Below are 15,029 nucleotides of genomic sequence, written 5' to 3' on the forward strand. Positions count from 1 at the left end.
ACAAAAGAGAGTAGATGGAAGGGAACATGGGCACTTGAGAGGGTAGTGTGAATTGGTGGCCGAAATGCCTACATACTATTGGTGGCCGAAATGCCTATAAACTATGTGTAGCAGAAATGCTTATGGAACACCAGGTTATCTATGCCTGCTGCGAGTGATTGTTTTATCTTGTTACTTGATCCCACCTATCATCCAAGGTGTGTGGTCAGAGTACCAACACAGAGTGCAAGTGGTAAAGTGGACATGACGCCTGGTTGGCACGGGACTTATGTCTATGCCAAGAGTTATGTGGACCGATGCCTTGTTGGCAGGAGACTGATTTTGTCTCGTCCATTCACTTGGGACATGGATTATGATATCTGGACTTATGGGACTGATTTGTCTCGCCCATTTACTTGGGACATGATTATGATATCTCAACTTATGGGACTGTTTTGTCTCACCCATTTCTTTGGAACACAGTTATATTAGATTTTTTGAGACTCTCTCGTCTCGCCCACTTGATGGGACATGATTATATCTTGAATATATGGCTTGAAGCTTAAAGTTGCGGACAACTTTTAAGAAGTTGGGGAGGATGTCACCAGCCTGGACAATTCCCAGTATGAAAGGAGTCTGGTGGACTCTAGGATGTCTAAATATTTGGAAAGTACAAGCTTTGGGAATGGGGGATTATCCTAGAATACAAAGGACCACACTCCTAAAATTTAGAAGAGTTGCTATTTTTGGCCTAACTCCGATGGAAATTTTGTTCGCGTCAGTACATCTGGAATTGAGCAGATACCAAGAGTTGGCAAAGTGCCTATGACAAAATGTCTACCAGTTGGGATATTTTTAGAGATAAAGTTTATGGGAGAACCCATGTCTTAGATTGGGACATGTGGCAAGAAAGTGGACCAAAGTGAGACAAGTGGCCTGACACTTGTTAGAAAATGGATCAAAGTGAGACAAGTGGCCTCACACTTGTCAACTTCAGCTATTGTGTGGCTCTCCACTTGTCATTGTAGCCTTCTCTTGCCATTTTAGCTCATGGGAGGCCCAAATCTATAAATTGGAGCGCTCTCTCTTCATTAATGGAGGCTCTCTTGCTGCACACTAGCCTCTACCACCGTTACAGGCTGCCCTAATGATGGCTACTCTCTTTCTCTCTCTCTCTTGAAGGCTGCCCATGAATATCGGCTGTTGGGGACTGTTTTGAAGGCTTCCATCACGAAGAAATACTAAAGGCAAGGGTATTTAATCATTTATTATGATTTCTAGCCATTGTACTTGTTGTACCAGCCCTTGTACCGATTGTACCAGGTTTTGTACTTGCTATACCTATTGTACCAGCCACCGTACCGACTGTACCAGCCTTTGTACCTGTTGTACCAGCCATTGTACTGGTTGTACCAGTCCTTGTACTTATACTTGCTGTACCACCCATTGTACCGGCTGTACCAACTTCTGTACTTGCTGTACCAGCCATTGTACCTGCTGCACTAGTCACTGTACATGATGTACCAGCATTTGTACTTGTTGTACCTACTGTACCATCCACTGTACGTACTGTACCAGCTGAATGGAGAGTTGTACTTGTTGTACCAGCTCTATTGCATGAAGACCCGTGGTTTTTTGGGGAAGAATCAGTACCCACACGGAGGTATATGGATTATGTTGTTGGCTCGGCATTTCTACAGCCTATGTTCCGGCTTGGTTGCCTTGTGTTGGGCTGTGTTATGGCATTTGTATATGGATCATCCGGCATCTCCCGTGGGGAGAGTAAGGCCCTCAAAGCTTGTACATGATATTAATAAAATACTCCAAGGGGGGGGTTGGCCCATTCTGGCGTCTATGCGGTGTCACACGTGCAAGGTCCATTTTCAGCATTTGTGGATGTTTTGTCCAGCTTCGTGTTTTATGCAAAGTGATGATGGATATGTGTTAAGATTGTGGCCATGTTTAAATGTTTTATTATGCATTGATGGTATCAACAAGTGTGTCAAAGGCCCTAGTCCCTCGGGCACCCGCCGCGAGTCTCAAAGACCCGGGCCTTACATGTACGAGTGTCTGGTATAAAAGACCGTGATGATGCGGAAGGGGAAACCAAGGAGCTCTTCTCTATGATGGGCATTGAAACCACACACACAAAGGCATGGAGAGTGGGAAAGAAGAGAGAAGGTAGTGGCGAATCTTCTAAGGAGAGAGCACTTATCATTCGTTTCCCCTCCATGGAAGCGAAGAAGGACTTCTTGAAGAGACGTCCTACACTCAAGAAGAGGGGAATATTTCTTGGAGATGACCTCACACTCTCGCAGCTTGCCCACATGAAAGAAGTTATGCCCGAGAGAAAGGGAAAGTGGCCTTCTATAGAGATGGTAGAGCGGTGATTGTGGAGAGGCGCTCTTCATGACGGCGCGAGACCTATGGGACTACACTCAAAGTTGCTACTTGGAATTGTAATGGATCTCTACGCCTTGATGTAGGGGCTTTTGAGGATAGTTTCATTGGGAGGGACATCATCTTCTACTCAGACACATCAGGCTCCTGGACAGTCCATGCCACATGTTAGTGGATACCGATGGGAGAGAGCTTGTAGACAGGAGACTCGTTCAGAGCATAGAGGATGAGGCTCAGGAGGAGTGGCAGTATTGTTTAGAGAGGAGCTGCAGCCACTGATACATATAGTCCGCAGAGATGAGCAGGCTAGGTACATGTGGGTTAGACTAAGGGCAAAGACGGGCAGATATCTCTACATTGCTATATGCTATTTTGCTCCTAGTACATCAGTGTATGCATCACCTAGTGGGCAGTCTCCCTTTTCTATTTTGGATGATGACATTTGGGAGTTCTCCAGGGATGGTGACATCATTCTCCTAGGGGACTTCAATGCCAGGACCGCTCATAACGAGACAGTATTTTATGATACCTCAGAGGAGATGTTGAGGGAGCTTGATGTTAGGGATATGGGCCTATTTAGACTCTCACAGGATGAGGAACACACTGAGTATGGGCGGTATTTGATAGACATGGGGACTGCACATGGATTTTCCATCTTCAATGGCCTATAGAGATTCCCGGCAGCGGGCGGTTTCACTTGCTTTCCACATCGGCATGGTGCTAGTATAGTGGACTATGTTATTGCTCAGCCGAGTCTCATTCCCTCTTTTCAGGATTTTATGGTAGGCACTAGGCCGGTTGGAGTAGGAGTGGATCATGCTATCTTGTCCCTTCACTCTCACATTTCAGTTCAGCACAGCTCCATTGGGACAGGTCTCGAGACACACTCGTTATACCTTTACGAGGGAGACTGACACCGTGTACATGGATGAGATATACAGACGCTTATGTGCCGAGGAGCCGGGACGGCCATTAGATGAGCTCACTCAGATATTGATAGAGACGCTTCATGTTGCAGCATCAGAGGCATATCCCCATAGTCAGCCTACATGGAGACGATATGGGAACATGCCCCAGAACAGCTGGTATGATAAGGAGTGCAGAGAGATGAGGATTAGATTACAGAGAGAGGTTCTCATGGGTGTTACCACTCACAGACAGTCACGGATTACCTTTCGGCGCCTAGTGCGACGGAAGAAGAGGGCTTATCTTGCTCAGTTAGAGAGGGATTTGTATCAGTTATTTATGAGTCAGGACTCAGGCTAGGCATGGAGACTATTCCATGAGCATTCACCATCACTAGCCATTACCTCCACAGAGATTTGGGGTGAGTATGCAGCATCCCTGTACACAGCACCAGGACAGCCACCCCTGCCAGACCCATCGGAGCCATGCCTAGAGACATGTGCTTTCTTTACTGCTGAGATGGTAAGGAAAGCTATTGACAGGATGAGGACTGGGAGAGCATATGATCATATGATGGTTTGGTAGCAGAGCACTTTAATCATGCCAGAGATATGCTTGCAGAGCTTATTGCTATGATGTTTAAACTAGCCATGTGTGAGGGTTTTCCTGAGACTTGGAATATGTCCACGATTGTGCCTATCTTCAAGTCAGGGGATCCCATACTTCGTGGGAATTATCGTACCATCATGATTGGTCACACATTGGCTAGATTATATGCATCTATTCTTGAGCAGGAGTTGAGTAGATGGGCAGAGAGAGAGGGCATACATGCATCAGGGCAGGCAGGGTTTAGGAGAGGTTTCTCCACTCTTGACCATATCTTGACACTGAGAGCTGTTATTGAGGAGGGCAAATCATATGGCAGGAGGATTTATTGTTCCTTTGTGGATTTCCGCAAAGCTTTTGACACAGTACCGAGAGCCAGACTGATGCGCAGACTACAGGAGACGGGAGTGCCCACAGAGCTGATTTGGGGAATCATGGCTTTATACGGGACAGTTGTGGTGCAGGTACGTTCTACTCAGGGTATATCTGAGATGGTTCACTCCACTATTGGGGTGAAACAGGGCTGCCCCCTTTTTGCCACCTTATTTGGGATGTATGTGGATGAGATTTCGGACTATGTAGAGCGGGAGGGTGACAGAGGAGCATAGCTAGCAGGGACATGGATTCCGCTGTTATTGTATGCTGATGATATTGTGTTGATCTCAGATTCTCCAGAGCGGATGCAGCGTCATTTGGATGCATTGCACACGTTTGCACAGGACAGTGGATTATCTGTTAACCTTGGTAAAACCAAGGTGATGGTGTTTAACACCACAGCACAGTGGGTTAGGAGGTCAGCACCCACCTTTACATATGGTCAGGAGACAGTGGAGTATACAGATGCATATACTTACCTTGGTGTGGTTTTTAGTGGCCCACTATTTTCCTTGAGGAGAGCAGCGGAGACCAGATTGACCAGAGCTTATGTAGCATTGGGGAGACGAGAGAGGATGTGTTCGCAGGTTCAGTTTCAGGAACCTCGAACAAAGCTCTGGCTCTTTGACACTCTGGTCACTTCAGCCATGCTGTATGGAGTGGAGATATGGGGACCCTTAGTGGATCACCACAGTCGAGCTGGTAGCACTGATGGATGGAGATGTATGGAGAGGCCCTTGGTTTCTATGATTTCCCGGATGATTAGGGCGAAGGCCTCCGTACCACATGATATTATCCTTGCAGAGATGGCTGCCCCCCCATCGGTAGTAGAGGCACTCACTCGATCAATCTCCTTTATACATAGCACTTGGGCTCTCCCTAGAGAGAGATATGCTCGCTTAGCCCTGGAGTCTTCACGACAGTTGGCATCACAGGGAGATGGATCATGTTGGTATGCACAGATGACAGCTTGGTTCCAGCTGCATGGCTTTAGTATGGACAGGCTACCTCCATTTCAGTACTCCGTGGATGCACCCTCCCTCTCTCTCACACGGGCAGAGATTACCAAACTTATCAGGCAGGACTTGACTCAGTTGGACACTAGGAGGACATGGATACAGCCGACACACGAGCTTGGTACGAAGATGGCTTTCTATAGAGATCATCTTCTCCAGCTCACGGAGGATGGGTTTGTGATTAGACCTAGCTACATGGATACTCATCTTTCTCATGGGGTATGGTGTGCTATTGGTCAGATGCGCACATCCTCACACCAGCTAGAGATTGAGATTGGCAGATTCAGAGGAGTACCAGCTGAGGCCAGGATTTGTCAGTTGTGCCCGATGGAACTAGAGACAGAGTTACATTACATATGTCACTGTCCAGTATATTATGAGATACGAGGCCGTTTTCATTGCCTGTTCAGAGAGGGTTTCGGACCACTTTCCAGAGTCATGAGATACCAGGATCAGAGATGCCTCGGATTATACTTGCTGGAGTTGCGTAGACATAGAGAGGGTCTCTTGAGAGGGAGGGGATTAGAGAGGGAGAGACACCTACAGACTTCTTTCGACCAGAGATTGAGCAGTCAGGCCAGCAGGCATTGTAGCTAGGCCCAGAGTATAGCCGCACGAGAGGTACACTAATTGATCGGGCTATAGAGCCGGGGCGGTCCAGGCACCCCAAGATGAGAGGCCCATCTCGACACCGGCGGAGATTACAACAGAGGATCAGGACCACACTAGCACAGCATGGGAGACGTCCAGTCAGAGTACTCACCATGGAGGACATTGAGGATATCCGCCATCGACTGATGAGAGACATCTTTGGATAGTGATGTATATGATGCTTACCTTTGTTGCTGGAGTTTTCCTTCCCAGATGTTATCCATTAGGAGCTCCTAGTACCTTACTTTTCCCCATAGTTGTTTCAGTTTCAGTTAGTTGTTTAGTTGTTTTAGCTTCTCTTACACAGACATTGTATTAGATCCACCAATTGTTGTTACCTTTTTGGTCTCATAGGTCATTTTGGCCTTTTGAAGACGTTAATATATCATATCATTTCATCTCATTTCTCTCTCTCTCTCTCTCTCTCTCTCTCTCTCTCTTTATCCAATGCAATAGCCATGTTTCAGTACAAGCCACCATAACTCAAGTGCAGGACCTAACTCTAGGATTGGTTGTAACAATAATATCATGTGGAACCGATGGTTGCTGCGTATCATAAGGGAGAGCATCATGACCTGAGGACTCTCCATCTTCGATCATTTGGCCATTGTGAGATCGGGTGCCCAAAAGGGTGCTCCATCATCAATGCCGGAGTGACCAAGGTGTCAAATAGCCACATCTTGGTCCTTGGCTCGTGGAAATGGGTTTGGAAGCACTGTCTCTTTATGAGAGTGAGAGAAGCATACACTCGCATCAGTCTAGCCTTTGGAGCATGGCTTATCGAGAAGACTAGTCGAGTAAAAGTGACTCCCAAGTACACATACGAGTGTGCAATCTTCACTAGGCTGCCCATGGAGGTGAAACCCCGTTGAGATGTGAAAAGAGGGAATGTGTTGAAGACCATAACCTTTTCCCAAGGTTTACTTTGAGATCTTGCTGTGCACAAAAGTCCTGTAACGTGTCAAGGTGCCTCTGGAGAGCCTCTTGAGAATCTGCAATAAGCACAATGTCATCACATAAAGGAGACAAGGGTGCTTGCTAATGATATGCCTCCTCCCATTCCTCCATCAATGAAGGCCGAAATCTCGTCAATCTAGGGGCGAAAGAGAGTGAGACACAGTGGGAATCTTTGCTTCACTCTGATAGTACTGGAGATCTCCTCTAATTATCCTCCTGGGCATCTCACTAGCGCTATGACCGACTCATACAATGCAATGATCCCCTAGATCATGTCTGATGGTACCCCCAAATTTTGGAGTCTCTGCCGTTGTTTGGCTGAGGGCACTGTTGCGGAAATCCATCAAGCAGCAGTAAACCCGTCGGTGTCGTGCTCTAACCTCCTCTATGATGGCTCAGAGGGTGAAGATGTGATCCAAAGTGGAGAATGACCTGCGAAGCATGCCTGCCTTGATGCACTGTGCCCCTGTCTGTCTGCTATTGTGCTCTGGTCTCTCTGCTATTGTGCTGAGCTCCATCTCAAGTACTGACCCATAAAGTTTGGCCAATGTGTGGCCAATCATACTAGCCCTATAATTATTGGGCTTGACGGGGTCTCCAGCTTTATGGTGAGCGTGATGGTATGGGCTGTCCAGGTGGGTGGGAAGCCTTCCGAAAGAGCCTGGATGAACATATGGGCCAGGAGGGGTGCCAGATTTTCCCCCGCATGGGAGATGTGCTCTGCCAAGAGGACCTTGTGGTCCTGTGATCTACCGTTTTTGAGTCTCCAGATGGCTCAGGCCACCAAGGTGGGTGTGAAAAAGGTGGAAGTGATAGGGTGTGGATGTGATGGTGGTCAGATGGGGGGCTGATCTGGTACCTCGTATTGGGATCATGCATGTGTGCCATATGGATGGAGATGTGTTGTGTGTGGGTGGGCATTTCTCCAAGATTTTCTTCCAGCCCTGGAGAGAGAGAGAGAGAGAGAGGGTTTAAAATACTGTAGTGCATGGTGAATATTATGTTTATGTCTAGCATTGCACTCACACTTCTTTAGATACCGTTGATGGTGGGGATTGTTTGATTAATTATGTGTGCCTTGAAGCAGGTCAATTAGATCATTTGAAAATTGAGGAGGAGGAGAAAGAAATGCAAACATATAGGTATGCCCCTGGTTTGTGCAGTCAAATGTGTCTTTTGGAATACTCAGATCACTTTATCATCGAGCCAACAGATGGAAAAGTTCGTCAATATCTATTTATGGACCGCAATGATGGAAAGCTAGAGCTGTTCGGTAAGACGTTATCGCCCTTCTGTTCAATTTTTTTTTCATGTATGTATGCACCTCCTTTACCATATATGTTTGAAAATGATTTTGTCTCCATCTTGAAGAAGGTTTCTTTTTAAGTGAACCCTAAGATGACATTCCAGGTGCTTAAAAGATGATTAACCTGTTCAAATCACGATATATATTTTGTTAATGCGAGAAGTTTAAGCATGAACACATGTGGTCATTTTGTCACAACAATTTATTGTTGATGCTGATGGTTATTGAGCATGCTAATTGTATATTCAGAAGGTGAAGAAGTTAGGTCCCTCAGAATTTATGTTTATTTTTCCAGAAAAGAGACTTCTAGAAAGTAATATAAAATCATACAAAGGGAGATCTCAAACCAAAAGGTAGGGAGATCTCAACCAATTGGGGGCACTATGCTGCTATAAAAGCCTCGTAGGAGTGGAGGAGAGAAAGTACCATGGTTCCACTCTCTCATAAATCTGCTGCGTTTTGTTTGCACAGCTCTAGAAGATCCCTGTATATGGCCCAGGTGGCCAAAAGATGAACGATGTCACTCCATATACTGCAGATACACTGGGTGTCAAAAATATGAATACCACCAAAGGCCTCTGAGCATCTAGTCTTCCAGATATACCATGCCAATAATCTTTCAGGTAGTGTCAATACTTAGCGGAGGTATTGTGTAACATAACTGAGGGATATCCTGAAGCAAACATGTCTGAGCTATGCCCTACGGACAAGAATAACAGGATCTGCATCACTGCCCTAAAAACGAAGCTGTGGGCCAGACTGAGTCAACCATGCAATAGCACCCCAAGTAATATAGATAGGATCACTCCTCAATCTGCCCAAGATCTGGGTTAAAGATACCCTAATTTTCTGTTCTCCTTTGCACTCCCATAAGGAATGATACTTCTAGGATAGAGCTGGGCATCTAGGACAAGAGGGATCCATGCCAAAAATAGATCTCCATTGGTTGGTGGGCAACCCACCATGTAGAAACAGCAAGAAGTAGGAAATATAGCTCCTCCTGTACAATTGTCAAAGTCTGTGCCAGAATCTCCTCTGAATGGGGGGTGTAATGTCATAAGCCTCCTAGTGAGGCCTAAGATTGGGAACCCTCTGGGTTTGTCCAAGCATGAGCAACCTTGCATTACACACAGTGTAGCTGAAGAAAGGTATGCTCCTCATGGGTTTAGTCACATCAGTCCATTCCCATCCACCAAGGTCCCAATGTAGATATCTGATAGGGGATCCAGCATATAGCCATAGGCACCACGAGGCATGAGTAACCATTGCTGGGGTCTGGGGATGGGTGTCACCGGAATCGGGGACCCGGAGTGATAGACAGACACAGCGAAAGAACCATAAACAATATAAGTAACACCGCACTGAGCCAGAACGGCCGGCCTCCCTAGGAACTTCTTTATTATTCAGATAGAAGCTTTTTACAAGAAACCAAGGTGCGGGTACGACTTGCACCGGATTTTCCACAAAGCATCAGCACAACTCTTGCCCAGATCTCAGTCTAGAGCGAAGATACAAACAGCACCAAAAGCTGTCCAAAACAGTCTCAAAAACAGTGCCAAAATCAGCCTCAAACATTGTCTGTTGCATGGCCAGATTTGTGAAAGACAAGAACTCCAGCTGAAACCACGTGTGAGAATTGTACTACTGTATGGATGCTGAGCAGATCCTGAACAGCCAGCAGGCGATCACTTTGCAAGTGGCCAGCAGCAGAAGGGAGAAGAAAACTTATGTACGGCCAACTCTGAGTGAAGAGGCCAGCAACCGACTGTATGGCCAAGAGGCCCAGGCAACGCTGGTCCTTGAAGTCAATGATCTTGGAGAGTGGACCGAATCCCTCACGAAATAGACAGTGAAACCTCCCACGGATCTCATAGTATACTGGGCAGCGGCATATGTAATGCTCCTCCGTCTCAGCCTCTGTGTGGCATAGTCGGCAGATCCTCTCCTCTTTGGGTCTCCGTGTGAGCTTCTTTGCTCTGAAGATGCGCTCACCTCTACCTTTCTTCACTCTGAGGCGGTGGGATGAAAGACGTATCTGGCCAATCGCAATCCATCACTGCCTCTTCCGAGAGGGTTTTGGGCTGTTACGCAAGGTCATGGAGTTTGAGGATCAGAGATGCCTGGGATTGTTCCTACTTGAGCTCAGGAGACATAGAGAGACCCTCTTGACAGACAGGAGACCGAGCCATGATGTACCTAGACAGAGGATCCTGACAGATTTCTTCAGCATCAACACCAGCAGCCCACCCACACCTCCTGATACCTCCTCCATCGGGCCATCAGGACACCAACCACGCTCCCAGGGAGTCGCCATTGATAGAGCAGTCGTCTTATGTCGTGCTTGTTGGCCACGCCCACTAGGATCCCGACCACGGCATCCTTACCATCGCCAAATCAGAGCCATTATTGCTCGACATCGAAGGCGCCTACCTCGCTTCACGACCTCTCCATTCTTCACAGCCCCATCGCGGACATATTTTTTTTGATCTGAGGAGAGCGCAGCACTTCAACTAATCAGCATACATGGATCTACTTGATATACATTTTCTAGTATTTTCTACTCATTATCATCTAGGAGTCTCACTTACAGTTCTTATAACTGTAAGATAGTCAGTTTATTGTACTTTTTAGTTTCATTTTGTTGTTCTCTTTGATGAGACACCAACTTCATATGTACTCTCAGTTTTGGTCTCATAGGCCATTATGGCCTCTTAGAGACGTTAATATATCATTTAATTTCTCTCTCGTACAAGCACTCCGAGGGCCAATCCACCCATCATACCCAGACCATAGGCTAGTGCAGGAGCTCGGCCGAGAGGTGTCACACTCGACAGAGCCACTAAGTTATGTAGAGCTCGACGCCCCAAACCCCATGGCCCTCACCCATGGCCACGCCACCACAGGAGGATCCGGGCCATCATCGCGAGACCTTCTCGCGCCCAGCTCAGTTTTACCACCTTCAGCACCATGTCACAGCGGCCCATGAGGGATGTATTAGGGTGATATGAGAGCTCTCTGCTTATGTACCTAGATCAGATTTTAAAGTTCTAGATTTTTGTTATCTTTCTTTATTACTATTTTGTACCCAAGATGATGTACCTCATGAATATGATGTAACCTTTTGGTCTCATAGGTGATTTTGGCCTTTTGAAGACGTTAATACTCTCTCTCTCTCTCTCTCTCTCTCTCTCTCTCTCAAGCTGGTGTGATGACACTCTGAGCTGGCCAATCGCCACTCGGGCACTGTGAGGCAGGTAGGGCAGCACGGATCCCTAGAGCAGAGAGGATATGCAGACTATGCCAGGAGGAGGTTGAGAGTGAGAAGCATTATGTATGCAGATGCAGAGCATATAGTGTCATTAGAGAGAGAGACACCACCATCTTCAGTGGACATCCCTCACTCCGCCAGATCATGGAGTCTGCAGACCCAAGTTTTGTATCACCCAAGTGAGATAGCTATGTTTATGTTTTCTTTCTGTTTTATTTTCCATTCCATGATGAGATATGTCATGGACATTATTGTATCACTTTGGTCTCATAGGCCCATTGGGTCTTTAGTCGACGCTTAATATATCTTTCTTTCTTTCTCTCTCTCTCAAGGTATCCTCCCACCACCTCAAAGTAGAGACTGGCAGACCTGAGGATATCCCACATGAGGAGAGGACATGCACAATATGCATCACAGGAGCAGTAGAGGATGAGGCCCATTATATGTTCAGTTGCCCGGCTTACTACGAGATACGGGGGGGGATTCCATTGCCTCTTCTGCGAGCATTCGCACCACTCACACGAGTGATACAGTTTCAGGATCAAAGGTGATTGGGCATGTACTTGATGGAGCTCAGACGACAGAAGGATGTAGTGTTGAGGCAACATGTTGAGAGACAGTCCCGGCTCCGACAGAACACCTCACACAGAGGATTGGTATCAAGACTCCTGCTAAATTTGTGATGGCTCTCTGTGAGGTGTCCTGTTTGTCTATGTAATCCGAGATCTCGTCAATGTATAGACCAAATAGAGTAGGAGACAAGGGGCAGCCCTGCTTCACCCCAATAGTGCTATGTATGATCTCTCAGTCACCTCCTGGAGCCTGTACTCTACTGGCACTCCCATATCCTGCAGTCTCCTCATCAATCTGGCCCGTGGAATGGTATCAAAAGCCTTGCAGAAATCCACAAAGCAGCAATATATCCAATGCCCGTGAGCTCTCCCCTCCTCAATGATCCCCCGTAGTGTAAAGATACGATCTAGTATGGAGTGTCCTCTCCGGAAGCCTGCCTGCCCTGGTGTTCTGTGTCTCTGCTCCTTGGGCCATCTACTAAGCTCATGCTCCAAAATCGAACCATAAATCTTGCCCAAGGTGTGACCAACCATGATAGTCCTGTAGTTGCTGGGGTCCATAGGGTCACCTACTTTCAAGATAGGTACAATAGTATTCGATGACCATGTGGCAGGGAATCCCTCACATAGAGCCCTGTTAAACATGTGAAACAATAAAGGGGCTAGCGTGTCCCTAGCATGAGAGAAATACTCAGTGAGGAGTCCATCATGATCCTAAGCTCTTCCAATCTGTATCCTATCAATAGCATCTCTCACCATGCTCAGGTGAAAGAAGGAAGAGTGTGGGGGACAGGTTTCGGGTGGATGGGGGAGAGGTGGCTACTCCGGGGCATGGTAGTGAGAGGTGGTATAGGTGTGCCAAGTGCCAGGTGAAGTAATCGGAGTCAGCAGGCAATGATCCTCGAAGATCGTCTAGGCCTCCTTATAGTCCCTCCCAAGAATAGCTGGTACAGTTCCAGCTCAAGCCTAGCTAGGTAGGTTCTCTTCTCCCTCCATGTGAGACGTCAGAAGACCACTCGCACCTGCTAGTGAGTGGTGGATCCTAGAGACACCTCCCAATGTAGACGGGCTCAGGTATCACGACATTCCTCGTTGTACCAGCTATTCTGTGGGATAGTCCCTCGTAGTGATGTAGGGGTGGCTCTGGAGTGCGGGAAGTCAGCTGCAGCGGACGTATGGAGGGTGGCTGTGAGCTGTGTGGTAAGCTCATCAAGTGGGATGTGGACCAGGAGCACATTTAGCAGGAGTCCTAATACCGATCCTCTTGTACGCAGATGATATTGTTCTTATTTCTGATTCACCAGAGGGGCTACAGATGCATTTTGGATGAATTATGGGCCTTTTGCAAGGACCGGGACCTCACTGTGAACCTTGGAAAGACCAAGGTCATGATCTTTAACACCACCCCACAGTGGATAAGTAGATCTGCTATACAGTTTACATACAGTGGAGAGCCTGTGGAGTATGTTACCTCATATGTATACCTTGGGATCACTTCTGTTGGACCTCAATTCTTGATGCGAAAGACGCATGAAGCTAGATTCATGAGGGGATATGCAACCCTTGGCTCGCTAGAGAGGCAATGCTCACAGATACAGTTTCAGGAGCCGTCGACGAAGCTTTGGCTATTTGATACTCTAGTTACACCTGCACTACTTTATGGTGCCCCCATCTAGGTCCCAGCTTATACCACAGGAGGAGACAGAGGAGAGAGCTGGCCGAGAGGACGTATATGATGGGTGGAAGCCATCAATGCCACATGAGATTGTGCGGGCAGAGATGGGGGTTGCACCGATAAGTGACAGAGGCTCTATTCCAGCTAGTGACATACTGGCACAAGCTATACGAGCTTCCACTAGATAGATACCCCCGGCTAGCCTTGGAGTCCTCGAGACGGCTGACACTCCAGGGAGATACAGAGTGCTGGTATGCACAAGTAGGAACTTGGTCTGGCATGCACGGCATGCAAATGGAGGCACGAGTGCAGCATAGAGGCCCCGTCTTTTTCTCTCAGCCACACAGAGCGGAACAGGGTTATCACGACAGACATTGTTAGACTGGATACTCAGAGGACATGGAGTTCACATAGTCGTCCACTGGGGACGAAGATGGCCTTCTACAGAGATCACCTCCTATACCTGACAGAGGATGGCTTCATCATCTGCTCACGCTACATGGACACACACCTATCTTTTGGGGTGAGATGTGCGATCGGCCACATTTGCACCTCGTCCCACCAGCTAAGAGTGCAGACTGCCAGATATGGGCGCAGGGCGGCCGTACCAAAGGACAAGATATGCCAGCTCTGTCACACAGAGCCCGAGATAGAGGATCATTACATATCCTGATGCCCTGTATACTATGAGATTCAGGGGAGGTTCCACTTCCTCTTCTGAGCTGGGTTCGGACCACTTTCCAGGATCATGGACTTCCCGGATCAAAGATACCTGGGACTTTTTCTTCTAGAGCTCCGCAGACACAGGGAGTCCTTAGTGAGATCCAGATCAGCTGTACTTGCTCGAGGACCAACACAAGCTCTCACCGACTTCTTCCAGACCAGCGCTTGGAGGGCCAATCCACCCACCATACCCGGACCACAAGCTAGTGCAGGAGCTCGGCCAAGAGGTGTGACACTTGACAGAGCCACTGAGTTATGCAGAGCTTGACGCCCCAAACCCCATGGCCCTCACCCACAGCCACGCCACCACAAGAGTATAGAAGCCATCAATGCCACATGAGATCACGCATACACACAGCAGTTTGGAACTGCAATGGAGCACTTTGGACACATCCTGGGAGGATGGAGGAGGTCATGGAGGACGGGACATCATACTACTTACAGAGATGCACCAGAGCCCAGAGAGGGGGCTACCCAAAGTAGAGGGCTATCAGTGGGAGTTTACATACAGGGGGACCACACGGCAGAGCACATCGAGAGGATCTGGAGGCATAGTCACACGGGACGTGGGGGGCGAACGCCGTCCCATAACACG

The 15,029-nt window shown here is 47.7% G+C and overlaps 1 protein-coding gene across 1 annotated transcript in view; it reads left to right on the forward strand.

The window, feature by feature from the left end:
- LOC147627356 (phosphoinositide phosphatase SAC8-like) overlaps positions 1-15,029 on the forward strand; it is a 118,131-nt gene that overhangs the window by 19,696 nt on the left and 83,406 nt on the right. Inside the window, exon 2 of the mRNA XM_086815992.1 lies at positions 7,978-8,163. Within this exon, the coding sequence (XP_086672118.1) occupies positions 7,978-8,163 (186 nt within the window). The remainder of the gene's footprint in view (positions 1-7,977; positions 8,164-15,029) is intronic.

Source organism: Cibotium barometz, chromosome 21 (assembly GCF_041138505.1).
Source record: "Cibotium barometz isolate CiBa-2024 chromosome 21, ASM4113850v1, whole genome shotgun sequence".
Taxonomy (NCBI): Eukaryota; Viridiplantae; Streptophyta; class Polypodiopsida; order Cyatheales; family Cibotiaceae; genus Cibotium; species Cibotium barometz.